At 46.0% G+C, this 15,616-nt stretch overlaps 1 protein-coding gene across 1 annotated transcript; it reads left to right on the top strand.

Annotated features, from left to right (window-relative positions):
* The first annotated feature begins 793 nt into the window (after nt 1-793).
* LOC120706738 lies at nt 794-14,010 on the top strand. The gene is made up of 3 exons (XM_039991451.1): nt 794-969; nt 1,083-1,209; nt 13,557-14,010. Exons 1-3 carry the CDS (start codon nt 926-928, stop codon nt 13,707-13,709), a joined length of 324 nt encoding a protein of 107 aa, XP_039847385.1. The 5' UTR covers nt 794-925; the 3' UTR covers nt 13,710-14,010.
* The last annotated feature ends 1,606 nt before the right edge of the window (nt 14,011-15,616 follow it).

The raw sequence follows: 15,616 nt of genomic DNA, 5'->3' as shown, positions 1-15,616 counted from the left end.
TAGCCAGATGCTAAATCTGCTTTTTTCGCAAAAAAAAAAGATGCTAAATCTGCTTTTGATGATAAGTCAAGAACAATGGCATGGCCAAGCTGGCTGGCTTCTCTCGGAATCCACCACCAGCTAGCCAAAACTTGCCCGCCGCGGATTCGGTCTCCTCCGTGATCTCTTGTAGCAAAAACCTTTTACGTGTGTGGCTCTGGTGGAACGCAAGGCTTCACAGAACTTAAATTTTGCTCATCATCTCGCTTGTAATAAATGTGAGTCGATCTCTACTATTGGATAAATAAATTCTACTCAAATCTGAAAAATGCAGCGGCGAACATTTTCATAATTTGTACGGTTGGCGATCAGCCGTATCTCGATCATCCGGCCGCGCGCGCGCGCGCAGAGAGGATCCACACGCGGAGGGAGAAAGGAAGCCGAGACGCCACCACTCCTTTAACACAGGAGACGCCATCATCGATCACAATCCACGCGCGCACCCACACATCGTGTATATCTTTCTCGCCGCGCGGCGTCGCCGTGGGGGTCTTCGCGCCCACAAAGCTAGCTCCGGGGGAATCCGGACCGGGCGCTTGATGCATGATATGGATAGCCGCGACCACCGGCCGGCCGGCACGGCGCCGGCCGGGCCCATGTCCGGCGTAGCCGGTGATCGCCGAGCTTTTGATTCGTATGGCCATCCGGGCGTGCCCCTTGGGCGTGTTCCAAGAGTCATCGTTTGGCCCCTTTCGTGCCCGCTGCGTCGTCTCGGCTCCCGCTGCCTCTATAAAAGGATAGCCACCCTGCAGCACACGTCTCAAACAAGCTAGAGCACGTCTTCGAGACACACGACAGAGAGAGAGAAGAGAAGGGACAGAAATTACATTAGCCAGGTAGAGAGATCGAGCTAGCTGCGGTACATTCAGTCTCGTGGTTACGTTCCATGGAGAGAGTCGCATCAAGCTGCACCGGCCTCCTGTCGCAAAGGTCATCAGGAAGCACTACTCTCGTGCAATGTTATCAACTCGATCTTGTTGACGAACAATGAATTTTCTTGTGGTGATCTGATGGATGCGATGGTGGTGTACATGCATGTGCAGGAGGGGGTACTCCGTGGCCGCTGTGGTGGTGAAGGGAACCGGGCGGATGGTCGTGGAGAAGGTGGCCAAGCGCGTGATGGGCAAGGAGGCGATGAACACGGCGGCTGCGGCCGCCCCGGCGGAGAAGGCGCATGTGACAGAACCGCCAAATTAAAACTCAAATTAAGCTAAATGACCATTATTTGAACACATCAGACACATTTGGCTTAACGGTATAATTTGACAGTCTTTTCGAAACCGACATTCCGATCGAAACAAACACCAGTAGTCCCACGCGAAGGTGAGCGCAAGCAGTACAAACATAACGAGTACATATAAATACGATTACAATACCGAGTAGAGTACATTAAGTTCTACAGACCTGGTTTAATTACATAAATAATGTACAAGAGCAACTTTATTTTAAAACAAAGTCTAATATAGAAGCCTGACGTCTATAATACATGAAGCGTCGTATCGAATCACACACTCAGCCCACGGGTGTGTGATTTGGAAACTAGCAATGACTAAGCATCTGGTCCGGCCACCTCCCAACCATCCGCGCCAAGCTGTATAAACTTAGCACAACAAGGGCAGAAGTCGATCCCATCCTGACCTGAAATAGTTTGAGCCACAACCCAGAGTATACTAATACTCCGCAAGACTTACCCGACTATGGGTATACATAGCCCATTATCTAGACATGCACGGCTTTCTGGCTGTGGGTTGTTTTGCGGAAAAGCAATTAAGAGTGAGTCCTTACTTTCATTATTTTAGCTCAAGATTAGGAAGGAGTACCTATTTTCTAAGGTTTGCACTTCTATAACAATCAGTGTGGAAAAACAATTGATTAGGTACAACTATACCGATCATCTCAATCACTTCCATGTTCTTACTACGATGTGACTCAGAGATCAAGGTGCTCATGTCCGAGAGCGACTGACGGCGAATCGATTCGATTTAACCTTGCAAGGTGGACCTAACCAACACGGCACGTATTTGCCCCGTCGGACAATACAAACCAACCATTCCCCTCCCCGCCTCGAACTACAGGAACCAGCCCAACGACATATGGTCAGCCGAGCTCAACGTGAGACCACCAAAAGTAAACATCTACATCCCAATTCTCCGCGACTACTCGACTCGCCCCAGGAGTTGGGTGCGGATTCCTGTACTTTCAAAGCAAGGCAGTACTCGGCTTTCCGGTTTCGACTACCTCCTACTCCTGGTATGCGGTTAGTACAATTCAAACATGACCAGCAGGGCCGACAACGGTACGGTCCTTAACTGACACAGACGGGGCTAGACAGTTCCCGCCCGGTCTACCATTCATTTCCTTTCCTCCATATCCCAATATTCCATAATCAAATCATAAAGACATCCTATATCTCGCGAGTAACCGGAAATTACTCGACTTCTACCGAATCCTATTTTTAGCATGGCAAGGATAACGACATACACATACTAGTATTCCGATCAATGGATCCTAGGAATCATGCATCTAGGGTTTCATTCAACGCCTAGAAACTTAATGCATAATCAAGTAAATATATATATATAACATTTCATAAATTAAAATAGTAGGTTATGCTCCAGGGCTTGCCTGCGGGCTGCTGCTCAGAGCTAGTGTCCACTGGGCCTTGGGCTGGGTCGTCACGAAACTCCTGCGGAACTGGCTCCGTCTGCTCCTGCGGCTCCGCGATCACCTCGTACAAGACTTCCTCGGTCGCGGATTCTATATGTCATGCATATGAGACAATGAATAAATGCCAACATGACTTTGCCATTAGATGATAAACATTAAATAAATTAACAATTTACATAAAAGGATGCAAATATGGTAATAATTAACTTTAACACTAGTGCTAGAAACAATTAGAGGCCAAATTATCAATTAGAGCATGATTTACAATAAAATAAAATATGACTAGCAAAGACATTATTATTTGCCTCTTATAATTTGTATAAAAATTTACATGTAAAAATATTATTATTCCTATACACATATTTAAGTTTGGTTACATTTTATATTCATATACTAAACTAGGTCCTATGTATATGAAAATTTTATGGTGGATCACTCATGCTTAAGGTAAGCTACTGCAAAAATTTCACAATTTTTAGATTAATAGATCTAGAGAAACTAATTAAGCAAGACTAAACACAATCTAAATTTTTGCAGGGGTAAAAAGGTCATTTTGCCACTATGGATATTTTTTCTCCATAGATCTTACTCTAACAAATCCAACAAAATTTATTTCATATTTTTCTCATTTTTCGTTGAATTTATATGGAATTTACAATCTACAGCCAAATTTAACAAGAAATAAAAATAAAAGAAAACTCCCCCCAACCCCTGACCCGTGGGTCCCATTGGCCAGTGACACAAAACAGAGGGGGCGGCCAGGCCAGGCGCGCGGCTTGAGGTGGCGCTGGGGCGAGGGCCTGCAGCGGCGGCGCTGGCCGACGGCGAGCAGAGCGGCGGCGGGGCCCTTCGATCGCGCGCTTAGACCCGCGGTGGGGGTGGCGCAGAGGCGGTGGCGGCGGCGCGCAGTCGCGCCGGCGGCGGCGCTAGGGCAGGGGAGGCGGCGGCGCGCTTGCGCCGGCGGCGGCGGGGCCAAGCGGCGGCGGTGCGGCGCGGCTCGAGCATCAGCACAGCTAGGTGGCTCTGGTGCGCGCGCTAGCGTGGCACGGAGCGGTGCAGGCGCGGCCCGCGCCGTGCGGCGGCGTGGTCGAGAACGCACGTGGAAACCTCGCGAACGCGAAGGAACGTGGAGACCATGAGCACCAGTGGCTCACCTAGGGACGATTTGAGCCGTCAAGCGAAGAAAATGAAGATCGGAGGTGGGAGTTCGACGGCGACCAGAGCTCTGAGCGGTTTCAATGGCGGGCGGCCAGGGATTTTCTGATTTCCGACGAGATGGTGCTCGGGGCTAGGTTTGGCGGGGTTGGAAAGGAAGCTAGGAAGGTTGTCGAGCTTTGGTTGCGGTGGATTTGAAATCCGTGGAGCGGAGCTTGCGGATTAGGCCGACGAGCACGAGCTGCTCAGACGCCGTCCATGGCGAACAGAGGAAGGAGAAGGAGAGGAAGGCGAGGCGCAGGAGGGAGCGAGGCAGGTGGCGAGCTCGGGAAAGAGGGCGTGAACGACTTGACGATGCTCGACCGCCGGGAAAACGGGATCGGCTTCCACGACGGCAACGACACAACGGGGGAGCTTCGGGAGGCCTCCGACGCCATTACTGCGCACTGTGCCGCACAGGAAGAAACAGGGAGAAGAGGGGGAGAGAGACTGACATGTGGGGCCCACGTGTAAACTCCAAATTTTCATTTGCTCTCTAATTTTTGGATTGTTACAATCCTTCCCCCTAAAAGAAATCTCGTCCCGAGATTTAGGAGAAAAATGCCGAATTGAAAGGAAATCGGAAAATCATATACCTTGGTATAATTGGAGCAACTCAGGACATTTGGATTGAACAAATTCCTCCGTTTCCCAGGTAGCTTCTCGCTCTGAGTGATTACTCCATTGTACTTTATAGAAATTGCTGGTTTGATTTCGAGTGACCCGAGTCTTGTGATCAATAATTTTTACTAGATGCTCTGGATAGACAAGATCGGGCTCCACTTGTAACTTCTCTATGTCCATTATTTTATCTGGAACACGGAGGCATTTCCTGAGCTGGGAGACATGGAATATATTATGAACTGCGGATAATTGGGCAGGAAGTTCCAGGCGATATGCTACCGGCCCACATCGCTCAATGATAGAAAAAGGCCCAACATAACGAGGGGCGAGCTTTCCCTTCACACCGAATCGTTGGACTCCTCTCATTGGAGATACCCGTAAATAGACATGATCTCCCACTTGGAATGAGATCGATTGACGTTTCTTGTCCGCATAGCTTTTCTGCCGGGATTGGGCTATTTTCAAGTTCTCCTGTATAACCCGGACTTGTTCTTCTGCCTCACTGACTATATCAGGGCCGAATACATTTCTTTCACCGGCTTCTGACCAATTCAATGGAGTTCTACACCTTCATCCATATAATGCCTCAAAAGGAGCCATTTTGATACTTTCCTGATAGCTGTTGTTATAGGAGAATTCAGCTAAAGGTAGACACTCATACCACTTTTTACTATATGAGAGTACACAAGCCCGCAGCATATCTTCCAAAATTTGATTAACTCTCTCGGTTTGACCATCGGTCTGGGAATGATAAGCTGAACTGCGGATCAGTTGTGTACCAAGGGCGGCGAGGAAATGCTCCCAGAACCGAGCAATAAATTGTGTACCACGATCTGAAATGATAGTTTTTGGAATCCCATGAAGGCTCACAATACGGTCCATATATAGTTGAGCATATTGCTTGGTCGTATAAATAGTTTTCACAGGATGAAAATGTGCAGACTTGGTGAGACGGTCAACAATAACCCAGATGGAGTCGTATCCTTTTGAAGTTTTGGGTAAGCCGACAATGAAATCCATACTGATGTCCTCCCACTTCCAAGATGGAATACTCAAAGGCTGAAGAGGACCTGCTGCTTTCAAATGGCTAGCTTTGACCCTTCTACAGGTGTCACATTCAGACACATATTTAGCAATCTCCCGCTTCATTCTTGTCCACAAAAATCGCTGCTTCAAATCTTGATACATTTTATTGCTGCCCGGGTGGATAGAATACCTAGAGAGATGAGCTTCATCAAAGATTTGTTTTCGGAGCTCTAAATCTTTAGGTACCACCAAACAATCCTTGAACCAAAGAATTCCAGCCTCATCTAAATGAAAACACTTCACCTCCGGGTCATTTTCCGCAAGTCTTTGGCGATTCTTTTCCATCCCGACATTATGTTTTTGAGCAGAAATAATCCGATCTCGAAGAGTAGGTGAAAGGACCAAATTATCAAGACTGTCGTGTGTGATGATCCCCAAGTTTAATTTTTCTAGTTCATAACAAAGGGTCTCATTGAAAGGCACAATAGACAGGCAGTTGCACTGAGCCTTGCGGCTCAAAGCATCTGCAACCACATTGGCTTTACCCCGGGTGATAATGAATCTCCAAATCATAATCCTTAATCAATTCCAACCATCGTCTTTGGCGTAGATTTAGCTCATTCTGGGTGAAAATATACTCGAGACTTTTATGGTTCGTATATATGTGAACAGGATTGCCCAGAAGATAATGACGCCAGATCTTCAAAGCATGAACCACTGCTGCTAGTTCTAAATCATGAATGGCATAATTTTCCTCATGTCGCCGGAGTGCTCTGGAAGCATAAGCAATTACTCGACGGTCTTGCATGAGGACACAACCTAAACCCGTACCTGATGCATCACAATATACATCAAATGGTCGAGTAATATCAGGTTGGGCTAAGATAGGGGCAGATGTCAAAAGTTTCCTCAAGGTCAGAAAAGCCTGATCACATTTATCATTCCAATTAAATTTCACCCCTTTCTTGAGCAACTCAGTCATGGGCTTAGCAATTTTTGAAAAATCCGGAACAAACCGCCGGTAATATCCTGCTAGCCCAAGAAAACTCCGAATTTCTGGAACAGATGTAGGTGCTTCCGAATTCAAAACATCTTTGATTTTACTAGGGTCAACAGAAATTCCATTCTCTGATATGACATGACCCAGGAATGGAACCTCCTTTAGCCAAAACTCACAATTGGTGAATTTGGCATACAACTTGTGTTCCTGAAGACGCTGGAGAACAATGTGAAGATGCTCAGCATGTTCTTCTTCATTCTTGGAATATATAAGAATGTCGTCAATGAAAACCACGACAAACTTATCTAACTCGGGCATAAACACCGAGTTCATGAGATACATGAAATGAGCCGGGGCATTCGTCAATCCAAATGACATAATGAGGTATTCATAAAGCCCATATCGTGTGGAGAAAGCTGTCTTTGGGATATCTTCGAGCCTAATTTTTATTTGATGATAGCCCGATCGAAGATCAATTTTGGAAAATACCTTGGCCCCGACTAACTTATCAAACAAAATATCAATTCGGGAGAGTGGATATTTATTTTTGATAGTGACAGCATTCAAAGGCCGATAGTCCACACACAACCTGAGACTTTCATCTTTCTTTTTAACAAAGAGCGCTGGACAGCCCCAAGGTGAAGTGCTAGGACGGATATAACCCTCATCAAGTAACTCCTGCAATTGCTTCTTTAGCTCTGCTAACTCATTGGGTGGCATACGATAAGGTCTTCTGGCAATTGGTGCCATTCCTGGTTGCAATTCAATGGCAAACTCTATCTTACGGTCAGGTGGCATGCCTGGTAAGTCATCCGGAAAAACATCCGGATATTTACACACCACTGGTATTTCAGCCAGACTTTTGGCCTCAACCTGATTCACTGTGGATGTCGAAGGTATATGGTCCACCAGATTCAAAGTCATAGAACCATGAATGGAAGATTTAATATGCACAGATCATGAGGTAGTGTCTAGAAGAACTCCTCGACCATCCATCCAGTTCATGCCCAATATAATATCTACACTCTGAGTTGGTAGAATTATAAGGGCCGTAGGAAAAATTTTCTCTTGCAACTGTAGGGGTACGTGCTTAACAAATTGATTGGTGATTAATCTTCCCCCAGGTGAGTGAATATGGTACGGCTTGGACATGCTCTCTATTTTCAGTCCCAATCTAATGACACACTCCTTGCTAATAAACGTGTGAGATGCACCCAAATCAAATAATACGGTAACAGGTTGATTATGAACTGAAAACATACCCGCCATCACTTGAGCTCCCTCAGGAACATCCTCTAGCGTGGTATAATGCACGCATCTTGGCTTGAAATGAGCCACTTTCGGCTTCTGATTGTGCTGATTAGAACCCTGAACTTTTTTAGGTGGCATACGGCATTCACGTGCAAAATGACCAACTTGACCACAGTTGAAACATGGAGGGAAATTAGGGCGTACACCCTGCGGCTGCACCCACGTCTTCTGCACATTCTGCTGAGGCACCGGAGATCTGGCTACCCCTTGAGGCTGTGGGTATTGAGGTGGTCTATACCCCGTCTGGTGCTGTGTTGGCCTATAACTTGACTGCTGTTGCGGAGGCCGATATGTGGTCTGATACTGCACTGGTCGGTACACCGGCCGATGCTGATAAGGTGCACAAGGGGGTCCGGTCTGAATTAGACGAAACCTCTGATTAGCTTGACTAGAAGATCCACCCATTGGTGCCTTCCTCTTTTTCTCTGCTTGGTGAGCTATATGGGCGTCCTCTTGAGTGATAGCCCCATTAACCAGCTCACTGAAAGTGTTGAATTTGAACATAATCAAGCGTTACTGGAGCTTGCAGCTAACCCCTGCCTGAAGCACGCTTGTTTCTTTTCATCTGTTTCCACATGATATCCAGTATATTGAGACAAGGTGTTGAAAGCTTGAGCATATTGTGTCACAGTATTATTGCCCTGTTTCAGAGCTAAGAACTCATTGAGCTTCCTGCGAATAACCCCTTCAGGGATATGATGTGCCCTGAAAGATTCCTTGAACTCATTCCAAGAAAACCGAGTGCCAGTAGGGAACATAGCTACGTGATTATCCCACCACGTACGTGCAGGACCTCGGAGTTACTGAGCTGCAAATGATGTCTTGTCATTGTCATCATACTGATATAGAGTGAACTTGGACTCAATGGTCTGGAGCCAACTGTCAGCTTCCAGTGGCTCATCCGCCTTATGGAAAAGCGGTGGCTGAGTACCCAAGAACTCCTGATACCCAGGGACAGGCGGCTGGTGATGATTATGATTTCCATGCCGCGGTGCAGCACCTTGATGAACGAGCTGACGGAGCAGTTCCGTCTGTTCATCGCGCCCAGTCAACATGGCCGCGATTGCCTCAACCAAATTGGGAGGCGGTGGCAACGCATTAGCACCATTGGGCGCAAAGGAATCATTATCGGTGTTCGGCATTCTGCAATTAATCATGAATCAATTAGTTCCAGTATCTGATTAAATTAAATAATCATGATAGCAACTAATATTCAATTCATGAAAAATGCTGAATTTAGAACACCGATTAAATAACTCAATATTTGTATCACCACTTTTATGCCCCACAATTGTAACAAGAATAACTGGATCATGCATGAAGGAGGTACAACCATTTTTGCATCAACTAGTGAATACAACATAGGCCCCAACTAACTCTCAAAATCACAAATCTTTGCGGTATTGATTTGACAATATCTCCCAAACTATACGTCCAAAAATTCACAACTTTTGCAAGCGAGTGGCTATCAAAATACTCTACAACTTTTGTATAACTCGCTAACCCACTCTTATAATGCAATGAATGGTATTATGCATGATCGTCCTGCGTCACCCTTCCAACAAAAATTGCCGACAAATATAGGGCAATATACGTGGTCTTTCGGTGGCAACATACGCTCTCAATTATATAATCGATTTCTACACGCCTTAACTTACGTGTTCGTTTGTTAGTGTACCTGCAGAAATCACATGATATACAGATATATGCATATATCCACGACTGGACCCTTCGTGCCAGCACACACGAACGGCCCCCATGTGTCCTACGCCACATGAATAACGCATATGCAGTTGCCCACATATTCACACATACATCACCATCCACTATAGAGATGACGCCCATGCGTTCAACGCTGCATGGACAGCGCTGCATACGTTACCGAGGCAACGTATTCACCTCCCGTACAAATCGCCTTACGGGACATCCAAGGGTACACGTGTCCCAAGGTACACGGTCATAACCAATCGCATGACAGATTTACATCTCGTAACATTGCCTTACGAAATGGCCGTGCTCACAATCACACGGTGGGAAGTCCGCGCTCCATATCAAGTGGCAGATAGCGACATGCTCATTTGAATGGAGCCTTATCACCTCCTCGTATGCTCATCATACGGGACCCGTACACGTATGAAACACGTGGGCTATTCTAAGGACTACCAAGAATGCTCACCTTGATTACCTTAGCGTAGGTGCGTCGTTACAATATTAAGTAAGGGTTATGCAAGAATTCAAGGTTTAACAGAAAGAAATGTGCTGGAAGTCAGTGAATATAAATATTGCCACCAATTTATAAATAACCAAGTACTATGTAGGGCTTAATACGGATTTAATCGTAAAGCGCGACTGAAACGATTTTCCTTATACCCTAGAAATTCATTTTTAATTTTGAAAGTCTAGAAAATAGTCACATCCGTACCACCTCTGGTGTATTTCGGCTCTGATACCAGCTGTAACAGAACCGCCAAATTAAAACTCAAATTAAGCTAAATGGCCATCATTTGAACACATCAGGCACATTTGGCTTAACGGTATAATTTGACAGTCCTTTCGAAACCGACATTCCGATCGAAACAAACACCAGTAGTCCCATGCGAAGGTGAGCGCAGGTAGTATAAACATAACGAGTACATATAAATACGATTACAATACTGAGTAGAGTACATTAAGTTCTACAGACCTGGTTTAATTACATAAATAATGTACAAGAGCAACTTTATTTTAAAACAACTTTATTTTAAAACAAAGTCCGATATAAAAACCTGACGTCTATAATACATGAAGTGCCGTATCGAATCACACACTCAGCCCACAGGTGTGTGATTTGGAAACTAGCAATGACTAAGCATCTAGTCCGGCCACCTCCCAACCATCCGCGCCAAGCTGTATAAACTTAGCACAACAAGGGCAGAAGTCGATCCCATCCTGACCTGAAATAGTTTGAGCCACAACCATGAGTATACTAATACTCTGCAAGACTTACCCGACTATGGGTATACATAGCCCATTATCTAGACATGCACGGCTTTCTGGCTGTGGGTTGTTTTGCGAAAAAGCAATTAAGAGTGAGTCCTTACTTTCATTATTTTAGCTCAAGATTAGGAAGGAGTACCTATTTTCTAAGGTTTGCACTTCTATAACAATCAGTGTGGAAAAACAATTGATTAGGTACAACTATACCGATCATCTCAATCACTTCCATGTTCTTACTACGATGTGACTCGGAGATCAAGGTGCTCATGTCCGAGAGCGACTGACGGCGAATCGATCCGATTTAACATTGCAAGGTGGACCTAACCAACACGGCACGTATTTGCCCCGTCGGACAATACAAACCAACCATTCCCCTCCCCGCCTCGAACTACAGGAACCAGCCCAACGACATATGGTCAGCCAAGCTCAACGTGAGACCACCAAAAGTAAATATCTGCATCCCAATTCTCCGCGACTACTCGACTCGCCCCAGGAGTTGGGTGCGGGTTCCTGTACTTTCGAAGCAAGGCAGTACTCGGCTTTCCGGTTTCGACTACCTCCTACTCCCGGTATGCGGTTAGTACAGTTCAAACATGACCAGCAGGGCCGACAACGGTACGGTCCTTAACTGACACAGACGGGGCTAGACAGTTCCCGCCCGGTCTACCATTCATTTCCTTTCCTCCATATCCCAATATTCCATAATCAAATCATAAAGACATCCTATATCTCGCGAGTAACATGAAATTACTCGACTTCTACCGAATCCTATTTTTAGCATGGCAAGGATAACGACATACACATACTAGTATTCCGATCAATGGATCCTAGGAATCATGCATCTAGGGTTTCATTCAACGCCTAGAAACTTAATGCATAATCAAGTAAATATATATATAACATTTCATAAATTAAAATAGTAGGTTATGCTCCGGGGCTTGCCTGCAGGCTGCTGCTCAGAGCTAGTGTCCACTGGGCCTTGGGCCGGGTCGTCACGAAACTCCTGCGGAACTGGCTCCGTCTGCTCCTGCGGCTCCGCGATCACCTCGTACAAGACTTCCTCGGTCGCGGATTCTATATGTCATGCATATGAGACAATGAATAAATGCCAACATGACTTTGCCATTAGATGATAAACATTAAATAAATTAACAATTTACATAAAAGGATGCAAATATGGTAATAATTAACTTTAACACTAGTGCTAGAAACAATTAGAGGCCAAATTATCAATTAGAGCATGATTTACTATAAAATAAAATATGACTAGCAAAGACATTATTATTTGCCTTTTATAATTTGTATAAAAATTTACATGTAAAAATATTATTATTCCTATACACATATTTAAGTTTGGTTACATTTTATATTCATATACTAAACTAGGTCCTATGTGTATGAAAATTTTATGGTGGATCACTCATGCTTAAGGTAAGCTACTGCAAAAATTTCACAATTTTTAGAATAACAGATCTAGAGAAACTAATTAAGCAAGACTAAACACAATCTAAATTTTTGCAGGGGTAAAAAGCTCATTTTGCCACTGTGGATATTTTTCCTCCATAGATCTTACTCTAACAAATCCAACAAAATTTATTTCATATTTTTCGCATTTTTCCTTGAATTTATATGAAATTTACAATCTACAGTCGAATTTAACAACAAATAAAAATAAAAGAAAACTCCCCCCAACCCCTGACCCGTGGGTCCCATTGGCCAGTGACACAAAACAGAGGGGGGGCGGCCAGGCCAGGCGCGCGGCTTGCGGTGGCGCTGGGGGCGAGGGCCTGCGGCGGCAGCGCTGGCCGACGGCGAGCAGAGCGGCGGCGGGGCCCTTGGCTCGCGCGCTTAGACCCGCGGTGGCGGCGCAGAGGCTGTGGCGGCGGCGCGCAGTCGCGCCGGTGGCGGCGCTAGGGCAGGGGAGGCGGCGGTGCGCTTGCGCCGGCGGCGGCGGGGCCAAGCGGCGGCGGTGCGGCGCGGCTCGAGCATCAGCGCAGCTAGGCGGCTCTGGTGCGCGCGCTAGCGTGGCGCGGAGCGGTGCAGGCGCGGCCCGCGCCGTGCGGCGGCGGTGAACAGCTCGGCCGGCGATGGCGTGGTCGAGAATGCGCGTGGAAACCTCGCGAACGCGAAGGAACGTGGAGAGCATGAGCACCGGTGGCTCACCTAGGGACGATTTGAGCCGTCAAGCGAAGAAAATGAAGATCGGAGGTGGGAGTTCGACGGCGACCAGAGCTCCGAGCGGTTTCAATGGCGGGCGGCCGGGGATTTTCTGATTTGCGACGAGATGGGGCTCGGGGCTAGGTTTGGCGGGGTTGGAAAGGAAGCTAGGAAGGTTGACGAGCTTTGGTTGCGGTGGATTTGAAATCCGTGGAGCGGAGCTCGCGGATTCGGCCGACGAGCACGAGCTGCTCAGACGCCGTCCATGGCGAACAGAGGAAGGAGAAGGAGAGGAAGGCGAGGCGCAGGAGGGAGCGAGGCAGGTGGCGAGCTCGGGAAAGAGGGCGTGAACGACTTGACGACGCTCGACCGCCGGGAAAACGGGATCGGCTTCCACGACGGCAACGACACAGCGGGGGAGCTTCGGGAGGCCTCCGACGCCATTACTGCGCACTGTGCCGCACATGAAGAAACAGGGAGAAGAGGGGGAGAGAGACCGACATGTGGGGCCCATGTGTAAGCTCCAAATTTTCATTTGTTCTCTAATTTTTGGATTGTTACAGCGCCGTGGGTGCCGGACCCGTCACCGGCTACTACCGCCCGGCGGGCGCCGCCGCCAAGGAGGCGGACGCGGTGGACCTGCGCGCCAAGCTGCTTCCGCAGAGGGTCGCCAACTGACCGAGTGATCGATCAGTTCAAATGCATGGCGACTTAGCTTGCTAAGATCTCCATGCGCTCGCTGATGGCCGGGCAACGAGCCAGCCAACGAGGCCTGGAGCAGGAGGGTGCTGTTGCGTCTTTGATGAGGCATGATAAATATAGTTTGGAGACTTTGGCGAGTGCTCCACCGTATGAGCTATAGTACAAAAGAACGTACATTTCCGTGACGTCGACCTAAATTATCTGTTCCGGCAAAGATGATTATAAATATTGGTGTGTTTGGAATTTGGCTGCTGTATGTATTTTTCATTTCATCAAACTTGATATTCAAACTCTGGATTTTGTTCTTTATCAAATACACAGTGACCATTTGAATCAATTCCTTGCCAAAAGAGTTCTTGGCCTGAAACCTTATCACCAGCCCATTCCATTTTCCACCTCGGCCCGAAGCCAAACCCAACAACCTACTCCACGTCTCCTCTGTGCGACGCACAGAACGGGAGCATCACTAGGGCATCGGCAATTATTTTTAAAGAGAAATAACAGTAAAAGTTCCCGTTTATGTAAAGGAAGTACGATGCTTAGAGAGTTGCATGATCTGTGGTAGACACAAATCATCAGCAGTGAACAAAATTTTTGTAGTGTTCTTTAGATATTTTATCAACACATGATTAATTATAGGGTCATTTTGATCCATGCCACTACAATTTCTTGAAGTTGGATTTCATGTTGAAATCCATGCCATTGAGTGGCATGATTTTGAACGTGACACCCAATTTCACGGAGTTGTGGTGGCACGAATCGAATTTTCCCTTAATTATAACCCATCTTGAAACTTTTTGTAGCGCATTACATATAGTACTCTGAATTCTATGGCATAATGGAAACTATGGGTTGGTTGGAAATGGCAATGAATAATAATTCAGTCAACTGTCTGGAGGTATAGGATACTACAAGATTGATGGCAGTAGCACAAAGCACAAACTGCAAACAGTGACTAGCTAAGCCCTGTTCGGCTGAAAATTAGTGACCAAGCAGCAGCTCCATCGGCCAGCCCCAAATCCGCCAGCCGAACAGGGAATTTTTATAATGATTGAGAAAAATAAGAGTCATCCATCTGATAGAATCGTACGGTGATCAAAGTAGAAAGTACTCGAAAGTACTCAGACTAAAGTACCTGGTGGTAAAAAAATATGGGACCAAGTACCAAAAAATGGGACTGAATACTAATTTAATTTATTTTTTGTGAATACCTTCCATTGATCAACGACCAGAAAAAATTTAAAGGCAAAAGTACCTGAAAATACTCATTGATACTTTACAATTATTGTAACGTAGCTCATATAACTATAAACAACATGAAGGAAAAGTGAGAAAATATATTAAATGTTATACATCACACCTAGACCCAGTATTTTAGTTCTTACTAATGTTCTGGAGGGTAGCTCCAAGGGGTACTTAAACCAGTTTGTGTGGAACTGGCTCAAACCTTCTAGATGGGGCAAATGGGGGGGGGGGGGGGGGGCTGGGGTCACACGGGTGACTCCCAGCAGACTTGTCACCCACTACTGATTTTATGTTGTTGGGTCTAAACTGGCTCATAGTCAAATTTGTTCTAAAACAAATTTATTTTGTTCTGGAATAATTTTTTAATTGTTCTAGCAATAAAAAAATTTGTTCGAGAATTTTTTTTGTTCCGGAAAAAAAAATAGTTATTGGGCCTTATGCGATGGTTTGACTGTCAGTAGCCCGAGCGACTCCTAACATTTGCTGGCAAATGAACTAAAACCAGCCCACAACTACTAGATGGGGAAAATATACTAAAACCACGAATATCTGTTCTGGCCTTCTGGGTTTGGTTCACCCACGGCACCTTTTGGCACAAATTGGTGTGAACACCACCTTTAACCCCAATTTTCTGCATTTATGTCGAGTTTGTTAAACATTATGACAAACAATTAA

The sequence above is a fragment of the Panicum virgatum genome, chromosome 5K (genome assembly GCF_016808335.1).
Source record: "Panicum virgatum strain AP13 chromosome 5K, P.virgatum_v5, whole genome shotgun sequence".
Taxonomy (NCBI): Eukaryota; Viridiplantae; Streptophyta; class Magnoliopsida; order Poales; family Poaceae; genus Panicum; species Panicum virgatum.
Note: the sequence above shows the minus strand (reverse complement) of the source record. Positions and strands in the feature narration are given on the sequence as shown.

Bases quoted from the DNA above. Each gene is read 5' to 3' on its own strand.
- LOC120706738 (XM_039991451.1), top strand. From the start codon at position 926: ATGGAGAGAGTCGCATCAAGCTGCACCGGCCTCCTGTCGCAAAG. The intron at 970-1,082 runs GTCATCAGGAAG...ATGCATGTGCAG, and splicing joins ACCGGCCTCCTGTCGCAAAG to GAGGGGGTACTCCGTGGCCG. The intron at 1,210-13,556 runs GCGCATGTGACA...TGGATTGTTACA, and splicing joins CGGCCGCCCCGGCGGAGAAG to GCGCCGTGGGTGCCGGACCC.